General features: G+C 48.3%; 1 protein-coding gene and 1 long non-coding RNA gene across 2 annotated transcripts in view; one reads left to right on the top strand and one right to left on the bottom strand.

The window, feature by feature from the left end:
- LOC147225219 (NT-3 growth factor receptor-like) overlaps positions 1-14,247 on the bottom strand; it is a 139,562-nt gene extending 125,315 nt beyond the window's left edge. The window contains exon 1 of the mRNA XM_086163718.1: positions 13,527-14,247. Coding sequence (XP_086019844.1) covers positions 13,527-13,789 — 263 coding nt within the window. The 5' untranslated portion in view covers positions 13,790-14,247. The remainder of the gene's footprint in view (positions 1-13,526) is intronic.
- Positions 13,715-15,066, top strand: LOC147225218 (uncharacterized). The gene is made up of 3 exons (XR_015107404.1): positions 13,715-13,846; positions 13,960-14,113; positions 14,267-15,066. It is a non-coding gene; the product is annotated as an uncharacterized LOC147225218 (long non-coding RNA).
- Positions 15,067-26,657: the final 11,591 nt, after the last annotated feature.

The following is a 26,657-nucleotide window of genomic DNA, read 5'->3' as shown; positions in this document are numbered from 1 at the left end:
TTATTTGTGGCAAAAATACAGAAAGGAATTAAAGATAACCTTAATTATTGCTGTGTTTCTGCTGTTCTTTCTCTTCTTGCCAGCACTTGTACTTGCCATTTCCTTCGCTAAATTGACAAAAGTTAAGCCTTTTGGCGTACCAGACCCTCGGTGACACAGTTTGTTATTAATCCAAACGAACAATAACTTTTCTACTTTCTACTAGATCCAAAACACAAACGCCGCTCTCATCTTTAGCCAATATTTCCTTCTTCAAACCTTTAATGCCACGAGCACGAGCACTTTTGACCTTTTATGGAAGCCATAATGAGAGCTAGCCTACTGTGAAACAAATACAACATAAAAAACGCACTATAAAAGTAGAACACAATGTAAACAACGCAGAGTAGCACGCGTGAGTTCCGAGGCTCGATTCAAAATTTGATCGAAAACTCGATTTTTTTTTACGATCGGGGGCATCCGTCAGCGGAGATTGTGCCGGATTTATAAAAGAAACAATAAAAGTCCAAAAAAAAAAAAGAAGCTAAAAATGAATCTAAAAAAAAAGTTGAAATAACCAAAGCAATGTGACGGAGCAGTCGGCATCAAACAGGACGCTTTCGACAAATGTGTTTGGAAATTGTGATTTGAAGCGGGGGAGTGAATAGATGTGTCTGAAGCGAAGAAGTTCATCATCCCGAGCTGGAAGACCAAGACCGAATATCGTCGGTATTTACAACACGGAAGTGATTCCTCTCCGCGGCGGGAGGATGGGTGGGCCTGTTAATTACACCGGAGAAGGTATTTGGCTATATTTCAAGCGGGAGGGGGGCTGATATTTCTCAATATAAATTAGTGTGCAGTTCATCGGAGAACATAATTATAGCAAATCACTACGGTGTGAAGCAGAAGCTGCGACTGAAATGGATGCCGTGTGACGGGGAGGCTGCGAACGGCTATCGTGCGCAAGCAGGTCGGAACGGGCGGAGGAAGGTCAGGGGTGATGGAGGGGGGAATCGAGCGAGACGCCGAGAAGGAGAGGTGAGGCGGCAGAAATGAAGATGCGCATCATCAGAGGTGATTTTTCGGAGATAAAAAGTCGGACGGAGATGGTGGATCTGGGTGGAAGGATGCTGGGGTTGGAGCGTCCAGGTAGAGGAAGACCGGAGAGGATATGGAGTTGGTTGGTGTGAGAGAGGAGAGAAGAAAATGGACGTCGAATTTACATCAGTGCCTGATAGAGCGGAAACCGATTTTTCTGTATTTTTCTATGAATGTCAGCTCGAAGCTTCAAAAGCAGCTTAACATTTTATCAAATATGGGGGAAAAAAATGGATTTTGTCGTGTAATTATTGGGGGGGGGGGGGGGGGGGGAGAATCCAAAAACACTTAGGTTAGTGCAGGGGTGTCGAACTCAAATACGCAGTGGGCCAAAATTCAAAACTGGGACAAAGTCGGGGCCCAATATTGATATTTATTGAAAAAAATCTTCCTCCAGATATAACAATGAACCTTTTCATATGGACCCAAACAAGTTTTGCTTAAAAAACAAATACGGAACAAGCATAGCTTAATACAATGTATATACACTGCTCAAAAAAATAAAGGGAACACTTAAAAAAACACATCCTAGATCTAAATGAATGAAATATTCTTATGAAATACTTTGCTCTTTACACAGTTGAATGTGCTGACAACAAAATCACACAAAAATGATCAATGGAAATCAATTGTATCAACCCATGGAGGTCTGGATAAGAATCACACTCAAAATTAAAGTGTAAAAACAAACTCCAGGCTGATCCAACTTTGATGTAATGTCCATAAAACAAGTCAAAAGGAATCTGTGTTGCTTCCTGAGTGGACACTATGATTTCACAGAAGTGTGATTGCCTTGGAGTTACATTGTGTTGTTCAAGTGTTCCCTTTATTTTTTGGAACAGTATATATATATATATATATATATATATAGCAACAATATATAGCAATATTAAGTTATACAATATATAACTTAATATTGCACACATGCAAAATCCTGTTTTCTGCCTCAGTAGCAAGGTGCCAGTATTAGCATGAGGTTGCTATGACTACTGTACACGAAGGAGAGGGCGTTTATGGTTCCTGTTGTGATTTTCGTGCCAAAACACCAGCAGAAAATTCTGGCATTTGTAGAATTAGCGATACGTGCACTTTAGACTATACCAGCGGGCCAGCTCTAATAGTCATTTGGTATGGCCCGCGGGCCAAATATAATTACAGTGGGGGCCAAATTTGGCCCGGGGGCCAGAGTTTGACACCTCTGTGTTTAGTGAATACTTTGGATTATCACCGAATCGAAAGTTTGAAATCAAAGTGACGTTTTCTATCAGCGGAATGACAGCCGGCTGAGTGAGTGACCCGGGTTTCCATCAAGATCATGGAACCAAAAAAGGCCTGATCTCACATCAGACTCGGATTGTTGATGCTCATCAAGCCGGGCGAAGGTGACAAAAACCATCTCTGACGGAGTTTGGACTCCACCAATCCCGAGGCCGACGGATCGTGTCTGGACCGTTGCTACCCTATCCAGAAAGGAGACGGACCGACCAACGGCTCCACGAGCACCGAGCGAGGTCACGGAGGACCTCGGGGGTTCAGGGGCGGATGTCCGTGCCAGGAATGTCTTAGAAAAAGGTACGATTCGGTCAGGATGTGGGCAGTGTGTTGGATTACCTGCAACTTAAAGGTCGGCGGTTGGATTTCTCCAATCCAGGTCTCTGAGGAGGAGGAGGTTCATTAAACCACCCACAACTCGGCGGGTCTTTGTCCCATAAATGTACTCTTAACAACATGTACTTTACTGCACTGCCGCAACACGGAAATGTTTTGTGATGTTTTTTTTGTTGTTTTCTTTTCTTTAAACACACACACAGACACACGCATGCACGCACTCGAGCTTGTTAATAATAGGAAGTAAAATCGCGAGCCTTTCGAGGGGGAAACAAGGTCTAATGGCACAGTTAGCTGTGAAAACATGGCCCTGAAATTATGCGGCTGTTTGTTCCAGGTAGTTTTTTTTCCCCCCGGCCTCACGCCGCACTGATTGCATCCGAAGCTGAACCCTTGCCTGATTCGCGCAAACACAAACGCTCGGAAAATAGTCGGCGGTTCGTTGGAAAAAAAAAAAAAAAATTACTATTGAAGATCATTTCAAAGCAGATGCAGCCGAGCAAAACATCTCATTTTTAAAAGGAGGTTGGTGGAGGACGTCGCCTCGCCTCCGATACCCTGGAGGTGACAACTGAGATTGGACGACTTCTTCTTGGCCTCCTTGGCAAAGAACTGCATAACAATAATAATAATAATAATAATAATAATAATAAAACCCGGACCAATCTAGCTCTGGGATAGACTCCCCGAATATGGCCTTCAATTTTAATTTCCGGGAAGCTGATTAAAACCGAATCGCTCTGATTCACTCAGTGGCCGGCATTTTGCATTTCATGGAGGAGAGCTTGACAGAGTCGCCGCCTCTCAATTGTGCGTTTTCGGACGCTTCTGGAGCTTTTCGCAGCTCCTAGAAGCTTTTCTGGACTTTCTTGGTGCACTGGGACAGCAGAAGAACCAGGGACCGTGGAACTTCAACTACGAGAACCGTACGGTGCGGTTCCATAGGAACTCTTGCGATGTAGGTGGACGTCATAAGCCACGCCCATGACCAGATGCCGGGGTTGGAGCTGCCAGGCAGGAGATCCAGAAGAAGACCAAAGATGGGGTTTATGGATGGAGTGAAAAGGAATGTGAAGTTATTCGTCGTGAGAGAGGAGGGTGCAGAAAGTAGGGCGGTTGTTCGCTGTGGGGAGCCTTGAAGGGACAAGAAGACGAAGAGGATGATCCTGGTCACCGCTCAGATCTTTTCTCAGGACCAAAACGGACCAGAGCAGCGAGAAATGAAGCAACTAAGAGACCAAGGCTCTTCTGTCCAGGTACGTCTCAGAGGGGTCTCAACCATCTGGTAGTCCATGGTTATTATTCCATGAACGCCGCGGCAGCTCCCGACTCCACGTTGTCCACATCGCCTTCTTCTTCTTCTTCGCAGCGGTTCCTACCGTGGCCCCTCGCTGCCTTAGGGAACATAAAACTAAAAGGTTTACCCGGAACAGACTACTTCCTGGAACTCACTTTGGAGCCGGACCCCTCGTAGAAGTACATTCTTGGAACGTCGCTATCCGATAGCAGCTCCACATGCCGACCGGAGCCGTATCAACATCGGCAAAGCTACAGTCGGATGGAGACGCCACTTGTTTCCAGCAGCTATTAGAGGGTGTTCTCTGATGAGAGATCATGAAGAACACTGTAAGAGCACTGCAAAACTCCAGCTTCACTGGGTGAGGGAACCTTAACACCAGATAGCGGCGCAATTAATGTGACATGATGTAGAAACGGCCCGTCTGATAGTCGCTGCCCCGCCGACTCGCGGGTTCCAGGAGAGATACTGTATCTGATGGAAACCCCTGCTATCTCCTCGGGCCCAAATGCCATCTCCTAACTCCTGGAGGCGGTTTGATCTGTGGAGACGTTCCGACAGCGGTATCACCACACAGTGGGAAGCCCACTGGTCGTGTGAGAGACGCGCGCACACACACACACACACACACTCAAGATCCACCTGGCAGAGAAAGTAAAAAGTCTGACCACAGAATACTACTACATTTTTTCATTCATGAACTTCATATACAGACACTCTACCATTCACCCTCCCATTTATACTTTATATAACGACACATAACCACTCACAGTTCGTTTAGGCGCAGAACAATTCACCCTTTCATTCACGCCTCATATACAGACATACAACCATTAACCCTCTTATTAATACACCATATAGATACACATCATCATTCACACCTCATATAGTGATACACAACCATTCACGGTTCATAAAGACAGAACAATTCACCCTTTCATTCATGCCTCATATACAGAAACAACCATTCACCCTCTCATTTATTGTTATATAGAGACACACAAGCGTTCAGTTCATTTAGAAACAAGAAAATAAATGAAATTACCCTCTCATTGACTCCTCATATACAAACATACACTCATTCACACACCGTTTGGAGATACACAACCATTCACTCCTTCATTCACCCTCTTATTCGCACATCATATAGAGGCAAAAAAAGCATTCACACTCTCATTCATGTACCATATAAAGAAAAATTCACATGTCATGTAAAGACACACAACAATTCACCCTCTCATCCACACATCATACAGATACATGTAGAGATGGAAGATGAAATAATTCACTCTCCTATGCCATTTATATCTGCATACACACATCTACATATGTATGTATGTGGTTTCCTTGTGTGTGTGTGTGTGTGTGTGTGTGTTCTGGAGGTGTTCATGGACGAGGTGCTGGTGGCTCGATCTCATTTGCACTCCATCCCTCCTTAATCTTTCATCTCTACATCCTCACTTGTACCACCTCCGCTCACTCTCTCTCACCCACACGTTCACACTCTTTTTAACCCTTGCACGCCATGTGTGCATGTGTGTGTGTGAGTGTGTGTGTGTGTTTGTGCGTACGAGGCCCACCGCCGCTTCTTCTTCCCTACACTGAATAACTGCAGCCTTCTTTATCAGAGCAGCTCTCATTTTCTGGGTCTTCCGCTCATTTTCGCTAAATTTCCCGTGACCGGCGTGGAGACGGCGTGGAAGCGTCCCCGCTCTCCTACGCACAGCAGTGGGCGGAATGCACAAGCCGAGAAGCGCTGCCTCTTCCCCCTCCGAAAAAGAAAAAATAATATATTTCCCGCAGCTACAACGGATCGATACCGGAGAGAGGGTTTGTTCTGGGAAAATATCTGCCACATGAAAGACCTCCTCCTTCTGCTTTTCACCCCGATCTTCTAATCCCCTCCTTCATTTGGCAGTTTCACACTTACATCTGCAATTCTTTGGTTCTCCAGCCACGTGATCCGAAGCTCCACACGTTGTCAGAGAGAAGGACGAGGGAGCTTCACAGGACCGCATTGTAGCTCCTCTCTCACCGTCTGAACTTTTTGCAGGTCCAACAACCTTCTCGGGAACGAGGCTATTTCTTCAGAGGAACTAGGAGGCGTGGACCTCAGCTCCAGGAACTGCTGTAGCTCCTTCTCCAAGGCGAGGTCTTCGTACTGTTCCATAGGAACTCATAAATGCTTGGTGATTGGTGGAATTCATAAGCCACGCCCATTAACAGATACTCAAAAACTATCGCTCAGAGGTGTTCTTGAGGCCAAATGAACAGAAGCAGCCAGAAATTAAGCAACCAGGAAGTCCAAGCACTTCTGGTCAGCTACATCTCAGATTGGTTTCCAGGGCTTGCAGGTGAACATCTACAATTTTGGAAGTGCAGAGTTAGCTAACGGCTAACGGGGTTCTTCTCAGTGCAGGGAGAAGATAAAACGCTTCAAGACGTCGCCCGTGGTTATTATTCCATGGACGCTGAGGCAGCCTCCACCTCCATGGTGCCCGTGCCATCTGCCTTTTCTTCTTCTTCTGTGGTTAGTTTTTTGGCGTGCCGAGCTTCAGGTACGCTTCTGTCCCTAGCGTGGTCCCTCAGGCTCGTCCTGGAATGAAACTTGAGCTGGACAGTTCTTAGAATGTTTCTCACTGAAAGTGAGTTTTCTTCTTCATCCTCATTCCATAAACCAGATCAGCTTCCGTCTCGGATCCCGTGGACCTTCCTGTCCAGTCCCTCGCACTTCAAACTTCACCGGATTCGGTTCACGTCAATGTCTTTCCTTTCCTGTCTTTCCCCCGCTCACTGGTTTATTTAGGGTAATTCTATTTCACTCGATTTCCACTCCTCTTACAGAAAAAAAAAAAAAAAAAAGAAAAAAAAAAACCTCACCGATAGCGCGAAAGCACCAAATTATTTAATGACCACGGAAGCTGAATTTAATTTCTTGTCTTTGGACAGTTTCAAAGGCGTCTTAATTACATCCTCTTGAGTAAAATTACTCGGTGGTGTCTTAAGGCTAAGGGCAGTCGACTCTGGGTGGAGGGAAGGGGGGGGGGGCGGAGGGGGTCAAGAACATGAAAGAGATCTTCTCCACCTTATCTGACAAATCAGTTAAAGGAAAGTCCAAAAGCCAAATATGACGTTTAAACCAACCGCCAATCGAATACTTCAATCTGAGCTGATCTTCCAAGTGGGGACAAGATGTAGGCTTATAACATCAGCTTGATTACTCAAAATGGAGATACCGAGCAGACAGACGGTCCAACGGAAACAGAGCCGCTCCATTGAGCGGAGGTCTTCCTGTTGAGAGAACTTTAGCTCCAAAATAACACCAGAGCTTAGCGTCACACACAAACAGACCGGTTGCAGCAGAAGTGAAGAAGCAACGCCTGAGTGTAGTAGAGCACTACTGGGGTAGAAGGTCAGTACAACGTCTAGTCAACAGGGAATGACAGAGGTGAGAAGTCAATTCCAGATAAAATAACAGTTAAGATTGATTTCTTAGAGTCGGACGCCCGTGTCATCTATCGCCCGTGGCCGTCGTCTCTGCTCCCGCTTCCTGCTCGACACCTTCAAACCCCGGGAGTTGGCGGGGTGAAACAGCTGTGAAACAGGAGGAAAGATGGAGGAGAGAGCGAGAGGACCAAGCAAAACAGCTCTTCTCAGAAGATCTACCAAGACGTACGGTCAAATGCGAAGTGCACATATTGTGGATATTGTATAACATTGTACTGCTGGCTAGCATTGGCGACTCCTTGGTCTCCTCTCTGGTTGTCTTAGCTGTACTTGGACCTTCGATAGGAGCAGAAGCTATTCGTCATCCTTCGAATCGACCACGGGATCAGAAGGAGACCGCGGTTATGGTCGCCGACCGACACACTGCAACCTGGGAATGCTTTCGCCGCCTCTCGACTCGAGGTGAAACAAACTTGGAGCGTCAGAACTGAATTTACGGCCGCCGACTGAGCATCGACGGCGGTACTTCCAACATCCACATTAACGGGACCTGCTGAGAAACCTGCCGGGGTTTCAGCAGTCAGCGGGCACTGGGTAATTCACGCCAGGAGTGGTTTGCGTCCGTCAGATGAACTCGCTCGTGACCGACTTATTTACCAGAGTAAGCACCGATGATTCTAAGAGATTAGCACTTGTCATCTCCTTCTTCACCCCTGGGCTGCTCCCTGCAGGGGTCTCCACAGCCAATCACCTGCCTCCATCTAACCCTCCCGTCTGCATCCTTTCTATTAGACTTTAATGGCATGAACAGGCTCTTCATATAAAACAGTCATTTGCTGCTGCTCCTTCTTCTTCTTCTTCTTCTTCTTCTTCTTGTCCTCTGGGCTGCTCCCTCCAGGGGTCTCCACAGCCAATCATCTCCCTCCATCTAACCCTCTCCTCTGCATCTTTGTCTCTCACATCAACTAACTCCAGGCCTCCTGCCTGGCACTTCCAACCTCAGCATCCTTCTACCCAGATCTTCATGATCCTTCTCTGTCCACGTCCAGAACATCTTACGTGTTTTGTCCACCCGTTCCAGCCTGCTTATACCCTTGATACCTCAACTCCTCCATCTTCTTCATCTCCACTCCCTGTAGCTTCACCGCTCCACTCGGGTCCATCTCACTTGCACTCCTTCTTTCCTCTCAACTTGGTTTCTCCACAGCTTAATGACTCGCAGTAACTGAAAAGATACCAAGGCTCACTCTGCTGGTCACCCACTGGGTAACTTCTGGTCCCGGAGCTCCAGCGTCAGGCTACGAGGAGCACCAGAGCGGCTGGGAAAATCCCAAGGTTTAAAACTCGTGACACCAAATTAGTATCTTGAAAAATTTGTACTTGAAGCCAAAACTATTTCACACCTTTATTATGAACGTCACCAAGAGCAGAAGCCGTGGTTTTATCTTTCGGGTGCCGGCCTTGGGTAGCATGTAAGCTTTGCACGGTGCAAGGTGCTAACAAGGGTGTCTGGATTAACCATGGCGGGGGTTCGGTGGACACTTTGACTACATGAGGAGCGACCAATCTCCTGACTGGAGGAAGGCCAGCTCTACAACCAGAGCCTCAGCCACCCCATAGTGACGTTGCCAAACAAAGAAGGTACTGATGATGGGTCTGACCCCTGGGTTGAGGTTGTATGACATGTCCTCCGCAACCTCCGTATCCATTTCAAGCTATGGATCAAAGTTCATGTATTATCTATACCGCTTATCCCGCACTCAAGGTCGCAGGGAGGCGGAGTCTATCTCCACTGTCATTGGCCCAGAAGTGGGGTTCGCCCTGGACCCCAGTGGAGCACAGGGTCACATCAAGAGACATACAACTATTCACTTTGACATTCATATATCTGGTGTGAACCTCCTGCCTGTTTTTGGACTGTGGGAGGAACCCGGAGGAACCCAACCAGACACAGGGAGAACATGGAGACGCCATACGAAATTGAACCCGCGACCCTATTTCTTGCAAGGCAAGAGTGCTAACCGCTACGCTACTGTGCCACTGTTAACTATGTATACACATTTGCAGGAGTGCTGCAGGAGACCGCTACGTCTTATCTCAGTTCAGGGTGATTTTTCCAGCAAGTACAAGCGTTCCTTTGCTTAACACACACACACACACACTCACGCACACAGATACGTTTGTCATGTTAAAAGGACCATAGGAAACAGCTAAGTCTTCCGGAAAATTGAAAGAAAAAAAAGATCAATAATCGCTCGCTTTAACCCAAACATGTGCAGCAGACCGGTTTTTGTTCGTGACATAATGGACTGGGCCTTCGCGAGCAGGTGCAACCACGAGCTCCGGGGCGAAAAAAAAAAAAAGTCTCACGTCAAGAGGCAGAGGAGGGGCAGCGCTCCAGGAAGACGCATCACTCCGACAAACCGGCACGAGATGAGCTCTCCGCTGTAAATACCCACAACTGCAGGGAAACACAAATTTCTAGCGCTTTCTGACAAATGCAAACAGACGAGCATCACCGAAAACAGGTATCGTCACCTGCAGATGAGAAGCATTTCAAAAACAGCGAGAGGAGAAGGTCAATCCATTAAAAACAGAACGAGAGAAATATTTTAATAGCTTTCTCAAGATGCTGGTTCTGTTAAGTGACGGTAGAGGGTCGGCCGGAGAGCTGCCTGGTGATCCAAAGGCAGACGACATACTGTATTTACACATTTTGATAAAATTCGTCCAAAACGCTTCCGGACCGACGCGACATCCTCTAACAGGCAGTTCAGATCAGATTTCATCTACGACACCGTTTCCATGTAGGGGTTAAGCGACGGGAAACACACCCTTTTGCGAGTGCGGAGAAAGCAATCCAGCCGTTTGGGCACGCTTGAAGAAGAGCGCTTCCACTCGGAGACACGGGTGTTACAAATGCTATAAAATGCAACTTTTTTTGCAAAGGGAAAATTAAAATCTGAGCTCAAACTGAACACACGACTGACTTGTATGCCTTGTTTGTCAGATAAGGACAGAAATCAAACCTTCTCGTTGCTCCATAACCTTCTACAGCAGGCAGATCTGATCACACTGTCATCGGCGTAGAAGGAAACCTTGGTTTGACATTCCCTTTTCCCGTCTTCCAATAACTTAAGAAAGGCTGCTATTTTATTTTCGAACGCAGGAATCCAGGGAGACGATCCAAAGTCAAAGGAGATGCCGTTGTGTGGATTTGCACATCACAGATCTCGGGTCGCCCGTCTAATCAACCGCGCCGCGGCAGAACAACGTCCGCGTCCATCTGACGACGAGCGGAAAGCAAAGTCACATTCACAGCCGCGGAGGGAAGAAAGTAGCTGACGGAGGCTGCGGCTGAGATACGGAGGGGATTTTTTGCTTCCCGGCGCGGCGCTCAGAGCTCACATCTAAAGCCCGCCGGTGCTGATGAGATGCAGAATATGATGGGAGAGGGTAAACTGAGGCGCTGAGGCAGCCTTTGTCTGCAGGTTCGCGCGCATGTATTTGTAGACTAAACAACAGGATGTCGAGCGGGGAGTCGGGTCGGATCCGATGGACGACAGTTAGCGTGGGTTAGCGTGGGTTAGCGCAGGTTAGCGCGGCCTGAAGGAGGTCCATCGGAGGAGAAGCCGAGCATAATCTGCTTCGCCGCAAACAGATTGGAAGTACCTTTATGATGGCGCCGCGCCGCTGTCATCGGAGCTCACGGGTCACTTGAATGCTAAGATCTCTCTGCTAAAGCAGAACGCCTGGGAACAAACAGGTTGTACGTCTCTATGACGTGTGAATGTTTCTATATGATATGAACACAGGGGTGACTGGTTGCTCTTCTATGATGTGCGAATGAAAGGGTGAATGAAGTCGGGAACTGGAGAAGCCTCTCAGATGAGAGCTGGGAGGTCGTCAAGGGAAGAAAATCAAGTCCAGTTGCCACAAGAAGATTTTAATGAGAATTAACCTCCACAGACGTGAGAGAGTGAATGGTTGTGTTTCTCTACAGGACGTGAAAATTGTTGTATCTCTGGATGCAGCCCTGTGATTGGCCCGGTTTGAGTCCCGCCTCTTGCCCAATGACAGCCAGGATAGGCTCCGCCCCCCCCCCGACACCCTCCACTGCAGGACAGCCGGCACAGATTATGAATAAATGAAAGGTAAACTCCAAAAACACAACATTATTATCACGGTTTCTTATTAAATCTTCCACCTGACAAGAACTGCTTCTTCATTCCCACCATGCAAACTGACATGTCGCATCGAATGTCACTGTGTGTATGAGTGTGTGTGTGTGTGTGTGTGTGTGTGTGTGTGTGTGTGAGGAGGATTTTTTTTTTCCTTTTTGCAAAACATTCAGCCGTGTCTGCCCTGCTGAAGATAACAAGTGAACATGAGGGCCTTGGCTCTCTGGTGTTCGCCTCCAGCGCCCACCCGGGGAATATCGGGCAGGTCCTTGCCAAGGAAAGTGACATTTAGATTTAGACGTGCGCTTACGAGCAACCGAGTCATGAATAGCTTTTTTTTTTTATCATCCCATGAAAAAGCCAATGAAGATATTGGCTTTTGAACCTCCCCGATGGAGCCGCTCAAGTCGTATAAAAACCAGCGAGACGTCTCTAGGCGATAAGAGAGAGCGATGATATTGACGGGGACGGGGACATGAGGATGGCAACACTTACTCCTTTTTAAACTTTTTAAAGCAGCCGTCGGGGGATCGCGTGACGAAACCTCAATCCGAGTCCTGGATTCCATCCGGACCCGAGTCACCCCCGAGAGCGGCGTTAATCCGATCGTCGAGAAGCGACGACATCCACGTCCGCTGACCTTCTCGCGGGTGGATTTGGTGCAACTCGAGGGGAATAAAACCCGCCCTGAGACACGTATAGCTTTTTTACGCGAATTTTGACGTTCTCTCATTCATCTAAAGCAGACAATCCCGACGGTGGGGATCAAAATGGACCAATCACAGAGCCGCATATAGAAACGTACAACCATTCTCGTTCACGCATACAGACGATTGAAAATTCACTCTCATTACATCATGTAGAGATAAACAACCATCCTCTCATTCTCACATCTGGACAACGCGGGGTCTCCAGTGAACCTCCTGCATGTGTTTGGACTGTGCGAGGAACCCGGAGAACCCTGAGGAACCCCACGCAGACACGGCGAGAACATGGAGACGCCACACGGAAAAGGCCCTCCTGTGGGAATCCAATCTCGGGACCTTTCAGCCATGAGGAGGAAGCGCTAATCGCTATGGTTTTACTCGTCATTGGACGGATTAGAGGATCGGCGTTGTTTCTGGAGCCGCGAGCGCAGAAGCAGCTCTTCCAGGTCTCTCCGGTTCGCGCTGTCTGAACCACCACCCGCGTTGCCATTTTGTCATCTCCCACCTGCCGTTTACCGTGGGAAGATCTGCCCGCATCAACAGGTTCTTAATCTTGTTTCAGGCTGGGAGGAAGGGGTTCGGGTTTCCCTGCGTTTCAGCCGTGGCTACGGTACGGAGGCTACGTTCGCCCCGAAGCAAACCGTCCAGCAGCTCTCCGACGGTGCGAGGCCGCGGGAAGGAAAAAAAAAAAAAAAAAAAAAATCAATGCCGCAACACACTAGATTTCACACATAAATCATTTCTTCCAGTGAGGGGAAGGAGGGGAGGCTGCTGTGACCTGCAGGAGCTTCTTTTAAATGTGCAAACCATGAATAGGAGGGGGGGTTGGTTTCAATCGCAGGTGAAAGTTCAAAACCTGGATTAGGAGACTTTTAACATTTTTATTCTATTTTTTTTTTTTTTTTTTTTTTTTTTTGCATATATCCTAAGATGGGTCAGGTAGATGCTCATTTTTTTCAGTGCGGATTTCAACTGCAATCATTTTGCGGAGATGTAACAGGTTGAGAGCAGAGGTTTCAACAGGACAGCAAACGGACCTTCCATCCTGAACGGAGATACTTTTTTTTTTTTTTTTTTTTTTTGGGGGGGGGGGGGGGGGGGGGGGGCATTCACGGGTTCTGATGTGAAGTCCCTCCAGAAGTCTGCACACGAAGGCTGCGTTGCAGGCCGGGGGGAGGCGGGGGATGGGGGGGTAGCGACACTTACATGGAGGTGATGTTCTGCAGAAGGTCCTCCATGCTGCCGCTGCTGTTCCCGGCGCCGCCGGCGCCCAGCAGCGGGAAGAACTTGCTGGTGTCGGATTTGTTGCAGTAGATCTCCATAGGCGAGCAGGTGCAGGTGGGCGGGCAGTCCAGCAGAGAGCTCAGGTAGCAGTGGCAGAGGATGCTGAGGAGGAAGAGGATCCTCCAGGGGCGGCGGGTCCTCCGGGAGCCGCCGAATGCGCCAAAGAACGCGCCGGACGCATCCATGCTGCCGCCGGTCTGCTCCCCAGCTTCCTGACCCTCCCTGCGCCGCAGGAGGTGGAGGTGGAAAAAGAAAAAAGGAAAAAAAAAATAAACGGACAACACTCCTTTTCTGCCCGAGGATCTCACCCCCAGTCTCTCTCTCTCTCTCTCTCTCTCTTGTTCTCTCTTGTCAGCGGCGTCCGGGATGCGCAACGAAGCGGCGGGAGAATCCCATCGTCTCGACGACAACGACGCCTGCGCGGCGTCCCGCGCTTCGTCAAGCCCGTGAACGCACCGCGGCGGAGGGGAGGCGAAGGACACGGCGCGCAAATCCCGAGATTATTCCAGGTACGTGACACGGAGGGGTCTGCGTGTACAGCCCGGGTCTCCTTCTCTTTACCTCCTCCCTCTCCATCCCTTTATTCCCCCTCCCTCTCTCTCTCTCTCTCTCTCTCTCTCTCTCTATCTCTCTCTCTCTCTCTGTGTCTCGCTGTTACCAAGTGGTGGGAACGGGAGGAGTGACAGATTCAGAGAGAGAGAGATGAAGACTCCATCCTCCGAGCTTCAAGTCCCACCTACCGGGCAGACAGGAGAGAGGGCTCCATCAGACCACCAGGGTCTGATCTCCATCCTCCTCCTCCAACAACAACAACAACAACAACAACCTCCTCACTCCATTTTCCAGCAAACACCTGAATCCACGTTGGAGCAAAGAAGGAGGTTCCTCGTCCAGCAAGACGTGAACCCCCTGGAGGTCCAAACCCCCCCGTCTTCCTCCTCCTGAACCCCCGGCTGAAGGTCCGTTTCCATCTGGCCTCCCCCAACCTGAGGGAACACCACCGAAACATCCCAGAAAACCGACTCCGGGTATCTGAAGTTCTTCCGATATCTGATGACGATGGAAACGGGTAGCTGACATCGACGCAGGTGGGTCGAATTAAAAAACACATCCATCGACTGACTCTTGTTTAAAATAAAACCCGGAGCTCTTTTTAGATCTGATTTGTGCTGCGGAAAAGCCATTTATTTTGTCTGCATTAATCAGATAACTCTTTGACAGTCATATAAACACTTTTCAGGATTTTTTTTTTTTTTTTTTTTTTTTGGAATAGTATCTGATTTTCTGTGGGGGAAAAAAAAAAAAAAACATTTTCATCGAAGATAAATTCTACTCTTCAAAGGAAGAACATCTATTCTGTTATTGTTAAAAAAAAAAAAAAAAAAGAGCGGAGCGGCTTCTCCTTTGACTTTTAATGATAATAAATGAATAAATGATCAAGTTGAGATTTCACAGATGTAAAGTCGTGTCACCGTGTCAGTCAATGAAAGGAAATTGGCGGCGCGGTGAGAGTTTCAGCAAGAAGATCCCTGGTTGGATTCTGAGCTCGGTCCGAAAACACGCAGGAGGTTTACTGGACACTGAATTATCCAAACACGTGACAGAGGGTGAATAGTTGCGTTTCTCTAAATGGCTCCATGTATGAACTGAAGAAGCCTCTCACTTAAGAGACGGAACGTCTAAAAGGAAAAAAAATGAAGTCCGGTTGAGGAAGATTTTGACGCGACCTGGATGACTGAGAACCTCCACGGACACGTCCCTATATGAGGCCCTGTGATTGGTCCAGGATGAACCCCGACTCGCCCAATGACAGCCCGAACCCTTGTCCTCCTCCGTTCGCAGGTCGGACAGCTTCACGCGCACCGGTTTCCCCGTCAGCGCCCCCGAAGCGTAGAAATGGGTCAGCGCATTCCCAGTTTGCCTCCCGTGTCTCCCTACAGGAAGTTCCGGGAGGATCCCAGAAGGTCCTGACTCCTCCCTGCGGTTCCGGACGATCCGGGCCTCGGATCCTGCGGATTGAAGTGACGGAAAAAAAGCCTGATGCAAAGATCCTGCTCAGCTGGCTGCCTGTTGCGGTTCCGGTCTTAAACCTATTTTCAGCCGAGGAACTAAATAACTCGGGGCTTTCAGATGTTTAATTTGCTCCCTCAATCAACGCGGCAGAACATATTGCTTAGCTGCTACCGGCCACTAAAACCCCGGTAGCTTTTAGCGCGCTGTTCTCCACCTGGCAAACGAGGCCTCGGGCTGGGTGTCAGAGAGACGTAAACTCCGGAGTCGCAAAATGAAAATGTTAATGCCGAGATCTAATGTTTCAACGAAGCAGGCTCCAGTTCCGGACGAGAAACCGTGAAAACGTGGTCATCCGCGGTCATACAACAAATGAATTTTAATCGCGGCGATTCTTGGACGATGTTTGATTTCGGTCAATAACAGCCTAGCTTAAAACGGGGATGTTTTTACGGAAGGGTCACTATGATTCTCTGGGAGTCCGCAGGCGACGCCATGAAAGGACGCCGGGACGAAAACCCGATATCGGTATCGGCGGGTTGCCTTTGTATGGCGTGACCCAATTCGGGCGGTGAAAGTCAACTCGCAGGACTGAAGAACCGTGATCGGGGCAGAAATACCAAGAGCACGATAGTTTAAAAATAGTCCTTTCTGCTAAAGGCCACTGAAAGACCTACCTTCCCAACATAAATGGGGCAGAAGGGATAACCCACTGCAGAGACTCTGCAGCAGCTCACAAGCCTTCTCACACATTCAATGACCGAGCTAAGCTAACAATACCCGATGAAAATTGAATGAGCCCTCCTGCATTCTGCAAAAGTACGGCCCGCTCAAACGCAGACACGCCGAATGCCACGGCACTGACAGAAATCCTCGGACAGCCTTAGGTGTCTCGCTAGTAAGGTGCTCACCTTCCACTGGCTAACGGGGCGAAGCCGGAGACCTTTGGATGGCCATTGTGGATGAAAGGAGCCGCCATGTTTCTAAGACTCATTCCCAATTTACCCAGCTCAAGTAAATAACATGTTCAGCTAGATAATTAGCAAACTGCTCATTTTTTTTTTTTTTTGTTAGACCCCGCATATCGCTTACACCTGTACACAGTGTTAGCATTTGTGCATGAGGTAGCTTTTCTTCAGGGCTCATCGTCATGCTACATTCTTTATATTGAACAGGAGTGAGTTGAATTATTCATCAATCGTATTAATCATATAGATTAGCAAAGACCGACGGCAGCAGACGGTTACTAGCACGGCTCTCTGGGTGCCGCCCTGCGGGAGTTTTTATGTCGAGTCACATCGTCAAATAGACGAGTCGATCTGGCGTGGTTGTAACCAGTTTAGGCAGGTTGCCTAGAATCCCCCGGCTCGGTCGGCCTGGAAGTTGCTGACAGCGTTTAGACTGACAAGAAAACAGGGAAGAGCCTGCCAGTCAATGCTTGGAAAGCCCGGGTACGGGTGTAAACCAGGGCCGCCCTTTCACATCCGGTATGCAAGGCAGTCTGCTTGTTGATCTGGAGACGTTGGTCTCACGCAACAATCGGTGACAACCATCTGATGACACTAGCGCCGAACAAATCCCGTCCGAGCGACATACGTCTGCTTGACAGACGCATGACACAACACGAGTCGACGAATGACCTCTCAATGCTAGTTTACGATGACGTTGTCGCCTTCCCGACGCGGTTCCGTTAGATGTTTTCAAAAGTTACGGTAAACCGTCCCCACTTACATGGCGCTAACCGGCCCGCCGGGACTCTTCGGCATGCATACGGCAGAAGCTGGGCAACCGGCAATCTCTACCAAGTGAGCCGCTAACCTGCAAGCAATTATATATTCAAGCTGTTGTTTGTCATGCAGGAGGTAAAACTTGAATTCATGTATGCAGGGATACATAGCAATGAAAGTTGAGGGGGTGGAGGCCACAAAAAATCCTAAATGTACTTCCATTTCTACTAATGGCTTCAACTAATTACCTCCTACGTATCCATACACACACATATATATATATATATCAATATATGCATATATATATATATATATCCCACCGCCATGGGGTGATGTGAACAATTTGTTTGCTTCTTTGTCAGCGAGCAGAATTACGTAACCGGACGTTTCAATCACAGTTGGCGAACAGCTGAAGCGCAGGGCGCATTTAATGGCTTTTTCTTGTCAGTGTTCTAGACGTATTACGGCATTATCCCCTTGTGCTGGGTTGTTAATATAAATGGATGTATTTTGCGTCGTGAATTTCATATCGGTCGAACGAGACAGGATGACCCGGAACTCCTTAATCACACAATGATACACAAAAAAAGGACAATATCAGTGAATTAGGAGGTTGGGTTCTGCTGGTGGTTGGCACCATCCAGACTCCACTGCAAGAGACATGATTTGATTTGCGTTTTATTCTAATGTATTCTCCAGAGTTCTCCAAACGTTCAACAATCGGTTTAGTTCTTCATTGCATAAACACGAGTAAATGTAGTTCGGAGAAGTTTCTCACATCCGTGTTACTTTGCCAGTCGCTCTGGATCGGCAGTATTCGGATCTCCTCCAAACGCAGAGAGGATCTACTGTTTGTAGCTTTAACCTGCCGCATTGTTCCTCCGTCTGGTGTCATAAACAACAGTTGGTTTTAATCAGTGGCAACTAATCCTCGGTTTAACATCGCGATGGCTTTTATTTAAAGTACTATTGGAAAATGGTGATATTGAAAACGGATGGGCAGCTCAGCGGCGCAAAGGCTAGCTCTTTCAAGAAGGTTAAATTCCGATGGAGGGGCCTTCCTGTGTGGAGTCTCCATGGCCTCCGTGTGACTGCATCGGGTCGCCTACGGCGTCTCCGGTTTTCTCCCGCGGTCCAGAGATGCAGGAGGCTCGCATCCAGACAGGTGAATGGGAGCGTGAATAGTTGTATGTTTCTAGAAGCGGCCCTGTGATTGGCCGGTCCGGGGTGAGCTCCACCTCTCGCCCAATGACGGTCCTCAGTGCAGGACAAGCGGTACAGATTAGCAAAGCGTATCAATGTTTCCAACCACTGTGATTGTCAGGAGATTATAAAAGTGAGAGCTTGTGATGAAGCGGTGGAACAAACCGTGTTAAAAGTACATGAGACAACACAAAAACATTGTCGGTGTAAATCACTGTTTCTTTGTTTTGGGGTGTCAGACACACAACCCGCCTTGTTCGCCTTCGTCATGGGATGAGCAGGGGTTACTCTGCGCGTGTCTCACAGGCAGGCTCTGGTTGTGGTCGCTACCAGAAACAGAAGACAGGAGTCCTGTTCAAGTCCAACAACATCCCTTTACTATTGGCAATTATTTATTTTAGCTTTCTGGTGATTATTTCCAAAGAGTTTCTCTAATGGAAGAAAGAAACCTCCTCCTTCTGGATAACCAGAAGCTCTCTACTGCGCACCGTTCCGGGTCCCGCACAGAACCTTTTTTCCTTCCAATGCACTTGCTCAAGTGCCTGAATGAGTATCCCATGGCTACGAAGAACGCTGAGAACAGCACGAGCGGTCAGTAAATAGAACCCGCCACCAATTCATCTTCTCCTGAAATGATAGGGCGCATGGAGTCAACAGCGAGCTGCGACTTCAAAAGGAGGGATGAAAGAAGAGGCTGCGTCCTGCTGTGGCCCCCGACAAACATCGGCAGACGGAATCCATCGCAGGATAAATAGTTCCTTCACCTCTGCACGTGAGCAAACAGCAAAACCATCTGATAGCATCATCGGGCGTCAAACAAAAGGCGTGCGACGCGGGGCGAGAGTGGAAAAACGCCAAAAGGATGTCGTCCGGGTTATTTTTGCGAGCGCTAACACGCTACGGCGTCAAAACGCAGCGATGTCATCGTGTTTCGGATCCATCGAGCTTCACGCGTATCGTGGAGCTTCGCGAACGCAAAAATTTTCCCGTGCTGCGGCAGACTACGGCTTCAGAATACGTGCCGGGTTATTTTTCTAAGTGATATGCGCAGCTCAGGGCGTCCGCAGCGTGATGAGCTGCAGCCCCGTATTCGTACAAAAAGCGCAGTAGGATCTTCAGCGAGACTCTTTAAAAATAGAATATTAAGTGGAAACGGGGATGCCTCCTTTCGCGTAGCACCTGTGAGCATCTCCGTCGGAGGTTTTTTTCCACCAGGAGAACAGCGCGGACGCGCTCCGTCTCACTGAGACTTTCATTTCCTTTTAATTTAAAAAAAAAAACAAAGATGAAAGTTTTCCCCTGTCATGCCACCTCAAACTCACTTCTGTTTCTTCTCCCCCCCGCAAGCTTCACGCATCAAAACACTCATTCAGTGCAATGAGAACGGGCCCGTTAGTTTTTTTTTCCATGATTCTGCCAACTGACAAAGAAACAAACAAGTCTGTCACAGAAGTTTCCTCGGCGGATGTTTTTATGTCTGATCTGGGTCACTGGTAATAGAAAGGCCCTTGTAATACATTTTCCATGGAAGGTAATAAGGCCCCATAAGCGTCGGTGAAAGCGGGCTGAAGCTTCTTGTATCCCTGAACGTTCACTTATTGACATCTCTGCAAACTTTCAAGCTCTACATTAGGAAGAAGTGGCTCCGAAAAGCAACCGTACAGAAAGACTCCCATCCAATTTTTTATGTACAACTGGAATGTAACAACCGTACCCTAGATTACCATCTTGTGTTCCCTCTGGCTGCTCCCTTCTGGGGGTCACCCAAGTGAATCATCTGCTCTTCTCTCACACCAACTAACTTCCTGTGCTCCCTCCCTCCATCCATAAATTTCCTCTCTGGTTCACCTCTAGGCCTCCTCTCCCGGTGGTTCTTCCCTCCACATCGTTCTGCCTTTACTGTCCCTCCTTCAAACCATCTCAATCTAAATTGCCCTCCAGGACATCTAACCTGTGCTGTTCCTCTGATGGACTCACTCCTGAGCCTCTCCAGCCTCGTGCATAGTACAGATCGCCAAAAATATAGACCCATCAAAATAGAGATACAAGTCTTGACCCAACCCCTGTTACCGACAACAACACAAAAAGTGTCACAATTATCTCGGCCTTTTATTTTTTAATACCACATTTTCGATTTGCATACATTTGCTTTCTGTCCAGCGGACAATAACCACATCCAGAGTGACTATGTTGTTTCTAAATATAGGACAAAGCAACCACAGTGCGTGGTCTGGTCGGTGCCAGTGGGCATTCGCCTGAGGACATGGAACCTTCCTTGCATTTTCAGCAGGCAACTGCCGTCAAGTCATGCCCAGCTCTGAATGATTTATCGGTAGCCTGGCTGAATTCAACCTGGATGCGACCGATGTCTTGATATCCTCCCGTTTTTGCCAGCTTTTGTGTCCAACTGGCTTCCCTCTCTTCATACCAGTTGAGCCAAGGTTGCGGAAATAACATTTATTATTTCTGAGAATCTCACAAACGTGGGCAAAGACCCCAGCAGATGGCTAGCAGATGTGCTCCAAAACCAAAGTCTGAGGATCTACCAGAAGAAGGATGGTCTTCGTGGCAAATGCTGCGTGTTCCGCAGTGGACCTCCGAGGTCCTCCATAAAAGGGAAAGCTGGAACAGGCTTGACCTGAAGCTGACAAGGATGGGCGAGACGTAAACCGAGGAGGCAACGTCAAATGAAGGAGTCACCAAATAACAACTCCCCTTACGTATACCTCCCCTTCTTCTCACCACAGCCAATCACCTGCCTCCATCTAACCCCCCTGCATCTTCCTCTCTCTCAACATCTAACTTCATGTCGTCTTTCCCTTCGTCCGTCAACCTCCTCTCTGGTCTTCCCTCCTGGCTGGTAGTTCCAACCTCTGCATCCTTCCACCCAGATCTTCACCTTCTCTTCTGTGCACCTCAAAACCACCTTGAACATCTCTGCTGGACTCATCCCTGATCCTCTCCGTCCTTCTCACTCCCACAGAGCAACCTCCACATCTCTGCTACCTCCAACTGTGCCGCCACTACCTTTCCCAATCTTCTGGCTGCCCAGAAACTTTTTCCCTTCCTATCCAAGATTCTCGCACACCTTCCTCCACCTCTTCTCCACGGACCGTTAACTTGTTCAGTGTCCTACAACGTCCGCCTCCTTCTCAACGTCCGTTAGTCGCCTTCGTTCTTCTCACGGTTCACTTCTACGTTTCAGCCGAGGTCCTGGGGAAGGTCCCGGAGGAGGACTGGCTCAGAATCAGCCACGTAACAAAATCTGGAGTCTCATATCGGAGACAACCAGACCTGCGTCGCCGTGGCAAATGTGGTTACCAAGCGCACAATGTCTGGGATGTCATGTATATGCACTTATGTAGGGGTGTGTGTGTGTGTGTGTGTGTGCGCTGAAACAGCGACATAGTCCATCCTCTAGAAGCAGCTGTTGATAGAACACACGCTTGCCTTCTTGTTCACGTTCAAATTCTTGCTCTTGTGCTTCTTATTAATGTTCATATTCTTGCCTTCCTTCTTGTCCATCCTCATATCCTTGTTCTTCTTGACGACCATGTTAACGCTCCTCTCGCTTACGCTCATATTCTGGTTCATGTTCACCTTCTTGTTCTTCTAATTATTATTATTTATGCTCATATTCTTTCTCTTCTTGCTCGAATTTTGGTTCTTGTTCATTTTTCACTTCCTTGCTCTTCCCGTTCACGCTCACATTCTTATTTTTCATATTCTTCCTGTCGTCCTTGCGCTGATTCCCAATCATAGCTTTATTCCCGTTCGTATTCCGGTTCCCGTCCTCGCTCTTGCTCTTTCGGAACCCGTCAATCACTTTTATTGTGACAGTAGACGAGTTTGCGGCAGCAGTTCAGCCACTTTCCATTAATGTCCGTCCGTATTTGGCCAGAGTGCCGCTCATTGCCCTGAAAGTCTGAACCAAGGTTTCTGTCTACCTGCATCCGCGGGGTCGAGCTGCGCTGTTGTCCTCTGGGTTGAACCGGCGGCTATATTTAGTCCGTTCCCGTTTTTGACTAAAAGGTTTTCGGGCCCACGCGTCCAGATGACATCAGCTAGATGTTAATGTCACAACTTCTTAATATACCTTTGACCGTAATGCTTTATGGATGAGCCATTGATTCGTGATGGCGAGTTAATGTACTGCATGTGACCGGTCTGCGGTTTCATGATAGATGGACGCTAATAAGCCTCTTTTCTCTTTGTCTCTTTCCACTGTAGGTGTGTGTGTGTGTGTGTGTGTGTGTGTGTGTGTGCGCGCGTGTCTGTTTTGGATCACATCGGAGGACATTACTCGGTTTGAAATTAGGGCACAAAATCACACAATTTTCGTTCCCCTTCCACGCAGACAAAAAAAGCACCACCGTTTTTTTTTTTGTTTGTTTGTTTGTTTATGATGCTGCCATAGATGTTGAAAAAAAAAAAAAAAAAAAAAAAAACAAGGGAGAATCGCTGAAAATACGTGTGAAATGAAAACGCAATATTCTCAAAATGAGTCCATAAAATGCAGAGGCAGTGTTCAGGAAGATCGCAGAGGGGGAAAGGCTCATTGGGTAATTGCTAAATCGGTAAAAGGATATACAAAAACCAGCTCTCCGGCGGTCCCGAGCCTGGACGGCGTGGTACCAAGACACCGGAGAGTGTTGGACACGCGTTGCCGAACAGATATTAACTGTCCCGCGACATCCCGAGGATGATAACCGCCCCTCCGGCAAAGCAAAGCCGGCGTTCTCTAACCTGTGGAGGCTTTTTCACGTGTGGACGCCGCTCACTCGCTGACAACCTGTCAAGATGACTGACGGGGAAACAGTGGGAGAAACAAGACCATCTCTGGGGGAGGACGGCAGGGCTGACAACTCACTTTTAGCCATCAGGATAAAAATGGAATAGAATGGCTTTCCCGGAGACAATGACTTGACAGGAAGACAAAACAACGGGACTTTAAGAAGATTGGGGACAATGCGGGTTTCAAACACGTTATGATGGAACAGTTGAATTCACAATGTCGTTTACAGCTGGAAAGACGGGACCGGTTGCCGTGACACGCTACAAGTATCGGAGTAGCCGGTTCGATCTGCAGGTTTGTGCGTCTTCCTGGTTTACTTTCCAAAAAAAAAAAAAAAAACCTGATCCGGGAAACCCGGATTGAGATTTGAGGACCGGCTGAAGAAGCGCGCTAGCGGCTAGCGTTGATCACATTGCTGTTTGCTACCGGCTAAATTTAACTAATCGCAGGATTACGTAAAACTTGAAAATGTAGATTTTCCCCTGCGAGGCTTTGAAATCCCTCTCTGACACGCCAGAAGAGGCCGGACCTCTTCGTAGGTCCATCTCTTGTTCGGGGCACTTTTTGTCACAAACCAGAATGAAAACACGGACACCACGGAGGTGGCAGCTGCCACAGAGTTTATGGAATGACAACCATGGACTACCAGATGGTTGGAGTATTTCTATCTTCTCCCTGCGCTGTGAAGAGCCCCCGCTAACTCCGCATGTATTCTGGCTGAATAAATGTAGATGTTTCTCTGCGAGCCCCGGAAACCCATCTGAGGTGTAACAGGCCAGAAGCGCCCGGACCTCTTAGTCACTCCATAGCTTTCAAAAATGGTGCTCCACAGTCCCAGACAGATATCTGGAAACGGGCGTGGCTTATGAAGTCCACCGATCACAAACACCGAGAGATATCTGGAACTGTGAAAAGACTGCGTTGGAACCGAAGCTGAAGGTCCCAAAGCACCAAGAAACGTCCCTAAAAGGTTCTAGGAACTGCAAAAAGAGCTTTGGATGCCTTGATATCGATAATCCTAAATCCACCAGCAGAGAAACGATTTACACTTCCCATCTTACAATTCCTCAAAATGGCAGAATTATAAAATCACATGCGCCGAACCGGCTCTCTGAAAGGAGCGTTTGTGAATTCCACGTGTTTTTCGGGACTACCTGCGATGGCGTGATCAAACGTGCACGAGATTTCACCAGGAACGAGGGCGGGGGTGGGGAGGGTGGGCAAACGTGCAAGTGCAGTCGGCCGGGGTTCTAACTGAAGACTCACGCGGATGATATGTGGCCTGACCGCACAATTATCGAGCCGCCGCCAGCCGAAGACTTAGCTCGATCTTGCCTCTCCACTCACACACACACACACACACACACACAAAAATGGAAACCTCAAAACAATCTGGGTCCATGGTGAAGTAGTTAATAGCCATCAATTTCCTTTGAAAGGGGGCAGTAAACATGAATTTCCTGCCTACATGGGGCCTCCCATCTGTCCTCTGAGACCCTCCCCGCCCCTTCCACCCCGGCTCCGATGGACTGTGGCCTCCTAACAAGGCCCAAAAAAAAAAAAAAACCACATGCATCTAAAGCCTCCACCGGTGGCCCGGGAGCATTACGGTGTTAATGCACCGCGGCTCACGGTGTAAACACGCCTTCGGCCCAGATGCGCAAAGGATCCTCTCCCATCTCCTTATCGAATTACCGCGAATGCTCATTCCCTCCGTAGCTCGCAGGCTCCGTATCACATTAGCCCACGGCATTGATGAGTTTGCAGCTCCGAGTGTTTGCAACCAAACACTTGCATCGAGTTCCATCGGATTTAACCTTTGACTGTTTCTCCGAGACGCCGTCTTGATGTTTTTCGTCACCGGCGGGTCGGGCGGCGGTGCGGATAGCGTTCTGGACGCGGCCCATGTCTTCACCATCTGCAGCCTGCAGGGTTGGCATGCTCCCCGGTTGCAGGGGGAGCGGTCGACCATCGCAGCCCTCTGCTGATACAGCCACGGAAGTGTCGCACACGCGAGATTATTTGTAGGATTTTTTTTTTTTTTTTTTTTTTGCAAAGGCTGTGGTTGTGAGGTCCTGCAGGAACCCAGGAATTCACAAACCCACACTATTATCTGGCTAGTGGCCGTTTTTGCATTCACCCATCCATTATCTGTATTATCACCCTGGATCGGACGCAACATCCTACAGCTCACCCTCTTGTTTAAATATCCGGATAATGTTGGGGTTTGGACCTGGAGAACCCCGAAGAACCCCAAGCAGACACGGGGGAGATCATGGAAGGCCTCCTTTCAGAATCCAACCAGGGACCTTCTGGCTGTGAGGGGGATGAATCTTCACCGGGCCGTTGGAACCATCAGTACAGACTCCCGTCAGACAGGGCGTGGCGGTTTTTGGCCCATATTTTATTCATGAGATGGGAGAAAACAAAAAACAAAACGGATGGACCGAAGCGACCCGGACGCTTTCGTCTGCTGGGTTTGTCGGTTCTTCACACACGTGGACCTTCAAGACGAGACAGACGCCCAAATAATACACATGGAAACGTAGGGTTTGCCACAATGAGTCAGTGTAAGGGATATGTAGAGAATCGCTTCGGACTCGATGTGCTGCGGGTAAAATATTACAAGCGAGGCTATCAGGACACAAAGTCTGCTGCTAGCCTGAATAGAGGTCCTTGGACACTTTTACAGGAGGATATCCTGTGGGCATCGAACCTCGTGTCTGTTTCTGAAGACTCCACAAGCCAGGACAAGACCGCTAGAGGAGCTTCACGGGATGGAAGTTAGAAGATAAATCCATCCTCCCCCTCCAAATGTGTTGGAAAAATATAAAGATGGGGTCACATGAAGCACTCAGCATCTCCAACTTGCAACCAGGAGATCCCTGGTTGGGGCCTTTCTTCATGTGGGGTTTGCATGTTCTCCTGTGGGGTTCCTCCAGGTTCTCCTGGAGGACTTTGCCGCCCCCCCCCCCCCAAAGTCCGACAACATGCAGGAGGTTCACAGGTCCATAGTGAACCCCACCTTTCACCCCATGACAGCTGGATGAGCCGTAGATAGAGTGATGTGCTAATCACTGCAATACAATCTGACACTTTGCTAAACCTCATCTCATCTGATACTGTGATATTAAAATTCATCATTTAAGCTTCTGTGCATTGTTAAACGTGTGCAGGCAGGGGGGGGTTGTTTTCATACGCAATCACTTCCATGACACCGATATCGGGCAAGATTATTATTTTACACATCGTCCGGGACGGAGGGGGAAATTTAATCCGCAGTCACTCAACCAGCGTCTTAATCTAGATGAGCAGAGC

The sequence above is a fragment of the Fistularia commersonii genome, chromosome 17, assembly GCF_037954325.1.
Source record: "Fistularia commersonii isolate RoL2024-O1a breed Wild chromosome 17, RoL_Fcom_v1.0, whole genome shotgun sequence".
Taxonomy (NCBI): Eukaryota; Metazoa; Chordata; class Actinopteri; order Syngnathiformes; family Fistulariidae; genus Fistularia; species Fistularia commersonii.
This window is presented reverse-complemented; position numbering and strand designations above follow the sequence as displayed.